The following is a 4,777-nucleotide window of genomic DNA, read 5'->3' as shown; positions in this document are numbered from 1 at the left end:
AATTTTTAAAGTCACTCCAAAATCAGGCTAAAGTCCCTGTACTATAGTACAGGGATTTTTGTCAAATTTCACCAAAATTGACAAGTAGAGAATTCCTCAATTTTATTATATTTTCTGATAAATATACATGTACTTATGCTGTGTAGAAAGTTTGAGCGGATTCCGATCAAGTTTGGATTTTTTATGATTTTTTAAAGTTGGTCCAAAATCGGACAAAAGTCCCTGTACTATAGTACAGGGATTTTTGTCAAATTTCACCAAAATTGACAAGTAGAAAATTCCTCAATTTTATTACGTTTTCTGATGCATATACATGTACTTATGCTGTGTAGAAAGTTTGAACTGATTCCAATCAAGTTTGGATTTTTTTATGATTTTTTAAAGTTGCTTCAAAATCGGACAAAAGTCCCTGTACTATAGTACAGGGATTTTCGTCAAATTTCACCAAAATTGACAAGTAGAGAATTCCTCAATTTTATTATATTTTCTGATAAATATACATGTACTTATGCTGTGTAGAAAGTTTGAGCAGATTCCGATCAAGTTTGGATTTTCTATGATTTTTTAAAGTTGCTCTAAAATCAGACAAAAGTCCCTGTACTATAGTACAGGGATTTTTGTCAAATTTCACAAAAATTGACAAGTTGAGAATTCCTCAATTTTATTACATTTCCTGATGCATATACATGTACTTATGCTATGTAGAGAGATTGAGCTGATTCCGATCAAGTTTGGATTTTTATGATTTTTTAAAGTTGCTCCGAAATTGGACAAAAGTCCCTGTACTATAATCTACAGTACAGGGACTTTGGACAAAAATCAAAGGGAGAGAATTCTCCATTTTAAAGATACACGTAAATTATTATTAATATTATTATTATTATTATTATCATTATCATTACTTGCTATTGCTCTCAGTTGTTGAGATACGACTGATTCAGTTTGTCCTGACTCTCTCTCCTCCAGTTTCTCTCCGATACAAGCGATGACACTGAGACCAGAGGACAAAGCATAACCAACCTTAGTTGATATCAACTAACAATGATAATAACAATAACAATAATAATAATAATAATAATAATAACAATAATTAATAATAATAATAATTAAAAATAATAACAGCCGTTTCTGTGCTCCGCACCATCAGTGGTCATCTAGCCTCTCGCCGGGGGCTAGATCAGCTGGAGGTGTCCCTACATCTTTTCCAGAGGCTTTCGGTTGCACTGTGGCGTGCTAATGCTCACATGTGGTTGAGCCGCTCCCCTATCCTTCCACCCGATGTGGATGGGCAGGTCTGACTCTTTCTTCTTTCCTTATTATTAGCTTTTTTAAATACATGTATAGTTTCCTTGTTTTATTTTTATTTTATTTTTTCCTCATAGGGCCTTCCCTCTCCTTTCCCTTTTTTTTGTTTTTCTCTATTATTAGCTCTAATTAGTTCTTGTTTTTGGGTTTATTTTACAATAATAATAATAATAATAATAATAATAATAATAATAAATAAATAAATAAATAATAATAATAATAACTTCATCAGTTTCTCCAAAGACGTTCCTCCTCTCAGAGTGTCCCAGTATCACCCAATGAATACCAACATCAGTCAACATCTGGGGACTGTTGATTAATAATAATAATAATAATAAATTATTAAACTATTTAACTTTAGACTAGCAAAAATGTATTTCAAGTGTCTCACTATTATTATTATCATTAATTATTATCATTATTAATTAATTAATTATTATTCATGACCTTATTTCTCCAGTAAAAGCTCCTTTCTCACATTTATAACAATTCTGTCCAGCCACGCCCACACCAGCAGGAACACGGTCTTTAACAAACTGCAAGTATACACTAGGAGGAGCCACAACCACCTCTGGGGACAAGAAGAACAGTTACATGTACCGCACCATGTAATGGAAACACTACCCCCACAACACATGTGTACATGTACATGTAAAAAATAACTTCATTATAATCTAATTATTATTTTATTATTATTATTATCATCATTATTATTATTAGTACCAGTATTTGGTGAGAGTGGTCCAGTTTTCAAGTATCCAATGATATCTTCAATACTGTTCTTGTTTCCGTTCATTTTCCAGTTTCCTCCAACAAAGAATTTCCTCTCGGACGCCATTTTGAAATAACACACCCACGTTTGATGGGCGTAGCTCAAAAGGTGGACCTGGTGGGTGGGGCTTGAGTAAGATCTAATCTCTAAAGCTTTGTTTTTCTCTTTAAGTTTAAAATGTAAGAAGTCTCAGTTAATGTGATGTTAGTGTATTGTTGTATTGTTGCTAGGGAGGAGGACAGTACAGGAGAGAATGAGAGACTGTTAGCAGCTCAAGAAAAAGTGAAAAAAGTAAATAATAATAAAGGAGTAGATTATATATACTCCATTTTATATATAATGCATAGACCTTCATACAGTGTATGGTAATGTGTATTTTATTTAATTATTTTTGTTGTTCCAAAGGTTAATGAGATAACTCGTGATAATATTTCAAAGTTAATGGACAGGGGAGACAATTTAAACGACTTACAAGCAAGAACAGGTAAACAACAACAACAATGATATAGACCTCTCGAGGTGAGAATGAACTATGTCACAAGAGTAAATACGGCAGTGGGTGTGGTGGAGAAGGAAATAAATTCCATGGACAGCAACTTTCTATGGTGAACCAATGAGCAAAAGCAGAAAGCAAGCTATAGTAAAGAATCTGCTGCACATTGCATCAAATCTGTTTTTTGAGATGCTTGGTAGCACCCATTCTTTCTTCCAACCAACTTTTGTAGCTCGAAAGAGTCCCAGACCTCCTAGACAAATCATTTTTATAGTTTACTCCATTCCTTCTTCATTGAATCTTGCCGTCCAAAATTGCAGCCAATTATTATGTGTAGGTGGATACCGTATCTTAAAATAATGATATTCATACACCTAGTCATTCACAGCTCCAGAGGTCTATTATTATTATTATTATTATTGTTTTTGTTATTGTTTTTAGAGTCGTTGAGTGATCATGCTGTTAATTTTAGTTTCACTGCTCGAAGGTTGAAGAGGAAAGTTTGTTGGAAGAATGTTAAGCTTTGGTTTGTTCTCTTGTTCATATTAATGGTGATACTAGCAGTACTGATCAGTGAGTAATGCCATTGGATAATGTACTAGTATGAACACACTCTCTCTCTCTCTTTTAGTTGCATTAGTGGCTGCTGTCCAGAAAAATAAAAATAAGAACTGATTTATTATTATTGTTGTCATGTTAATTACTGTGACTTTTATAATAAATGATTATAATTATTACTAACTGATGCGTGGGTGGTTCTATCACTTCATTTGCGTGGGAGGCAAAGTTTTGAGCCCTTCTCTTTTCCTCTTGTTAGCAGTTTTCATCTGTCTCCAAGCGATCTCCAATGACTTCTGTTCCTTCTCCTCCTGAGCTGGAAAGTGAATGTCTGGTTCTTTATTTCTTATTTTAAAAGCACTCATTACATCATTAGTTAATGATCTTGTTGAGGTACTTCAGTTACTTAGGAGACATGGTTATTCAGGAGTCAAATGTTTTGATCTTGGTCTTTATCTTGGTCTATCTCCTACTACACTGGATGTCATCATGCTAAATCATAAAGGAGATATTGAGAGCTGCCTTCGTGAGTGTCTCGCTAAATGGTTAGAGAAAGCTGATAAAGTACAGGAGACTAAAGGTGGTCCTAGTATCTATTCATTGGTATCAGCATTGAGGAAAATAGGAATGAACGGAGTAGCTGATAAAATAGATATGGACAGTGAGTTAAGATACAATTATATATAAATAATTTATTCTGTTTGATGTTTTAGGGCATCCTGCTTGTAAAATTCTAGCCCGTTATACTTCAAAACGATCTCTTGTGTCTGCTCTATCTCAGTTGGTTATAGTTTTGTATGCAGCAGAACTGATAAAAGAGATGACCCTCCCAGCCAAAAAAAAAGGAAGAGCACTGCTTATTCAAATAAAAGAAGCTGTTTGTAAAGACTTAAACAAACTTGAATCATTTGCTAAAATTTTAAGTGGCAACGCAACCACTGCTGAGATAGGAAATACTATTATGAAAGCCTACAGTGAGTACATGTAGCTGTGAAAAGTATTTGAAAATAATTATCTTTATCATTGTTTCATAGGAGAACTTGATCATTTAATTGAAGGCAATGGTAAGATATTAGCCACTTTTAATTTAAATACGTGCATGTAGTCTCATAATGATTTCTATTTTATAGTATTAGAGGAAGGCGGGTTGAAAATTTATCTTCCTACAAGTGTTACTAAAGAGTTTAAGATGCTGCGATTGAAGTTAGGGCAAACACTTTTCAAAGTTGGATCAATCATGATGAGAAACCCTCAGGCTCCACATATTGATAATATCAAATATGTACTGGGTGCATATGACAAAGCATTAAGGCCTCAGTTAGCCCAGTGTAAAGATGTCCATGAAATTCTACAATTAGCTGGAGATAACAGTTCACTTGATGACATTAGTTTGCTGGAGTTTTTCATTGATGAGTTTAATATAGAGGAGGCAAAGGTAGTCATTCAGGAATATAAAGAAGCTATTGAAGTGTTAAAGGAAAATAAACTTAGTCAATGTTTAAATGAGCAATTTTCAAGAGCTTCACCATTTGAATATGAAAGAATCACCATTGTCATTGATAAAGATGCTAATGAAGTAATACTGAGAGATGTCAGGAGATTGTCATCAGCTGTATTTGAGGATTTATTAAAGCACGTTAAATTGAATG

The 4,777-nt window shown here is 33.6% G+C and overlaps 3 protein-coding genes across 3 annotated transcripts in view; 2 read left to right on the top strand and 1 right to left on the bottom strand.

Annotated features, from left to right (window-relative positions):
- Positions 1-2,156, bottom strand: part of LOC100631697 (triosephosphate isomerase-like) — a 3,019-nt gene extending 863 nt beyond the window's left edge. Inside the window, exons 1-4 of the mRNA XM_019996572.1 lie at positions 2,029-2,156; positions 1,753-1,876; positions 1,530-1,614; positions 888-1,035 (exon numbers count right to left, since the gene is read on the bottom strand). Coding sequence (XP_019852131.1) covers positions 888-1,035; positions 1,530-1,614; positions 1,753-1,876; positions 2,029-2,143 — 472 coding nt within the window. The 5' untranslated portion in view covers positions 2,144-2,156. The remainder of the gene's footprint in view (positions 1-887; positions 1,036-1,529; positions 1,615-1,752; positions 1,877-2,028) is intronic.
- A 21-nt stretch (positions 2,157-2,177) lies between these two features.
- On the top strand, positions 2,178-3,293 carry LOC100642015 (vesicle-associated membrane protein 8-like). Its single transcript, XM_019996577.1, has 5 exons — positions 2,178-2,256; positions 2,308-2,368; positions 2,483-2,561; positions 3,012-3,143; positions 3,202-3,293. Coding segments are annotated over exons 1-5 (318 nt in total). The 5' UTR covers positions 2,178-2,254; the 3' UTR covers positions 3,246-3,293.
- A 95-nt stretch (positions 3,294-3,388) lies between these two features.
- LOC109582016 (uncharacterized) lies at positions 3,389-4,764 on the top strand (the record flags this gene model as incomplete). Its single annotated transcript, XM_019996571.1, has 5 exons — positions 3,389-3,451; positions 3,505-3,789; positions 3,842-4,102; positions 4,163-4,192; positions 4,259-4,764. Coding segments are annotated over exons 1-5 (1,116 nt in total), but the record flags the coding sequence as incomplete, so codon positions are not given.
- Positions 4,765-4,777: the final 13 nt, after the last annotated feature.

The sequence above is a fragment of the Amphimedon queenslandica genome, unplaced genomic scaffold (assembly GCF_000090795.2).
Source record: "Amphimedon queenslandica unplaced genomic scaffold, v1.1 AMPQUscaffold_13405, whole genome shotgun sequence".
NCBI lineage: Eukaryota > Metazoa > Porifera > Demospongiae > Haplosclerida > Niphatidae > Amphimedon > Amphimedon queenslandica.
This window is presented reverse-complemented; position numbering and strand designations above follow the sequence as displayed.

Excerpts from the sequence above, each read along its gene's own strand:
- LOC100642015 (XM_019996577.1), top strand. Across the intron at positions 2,562-3,011 it reads CGACTTACAAGCAAGAACAG|AGTCGTTGAGTGATCATGCT; the intron begins GTAAACAACAAC and ends TATTGTTTTTAG. Across the intron at positions 3,144-3,201 it reads GATACTAGCAGTACTGATCA|TTGCATTAGTGGCTGCTGTC; the intron begins GTGAGTAATGCC and ends TCTCTCTTTTAG.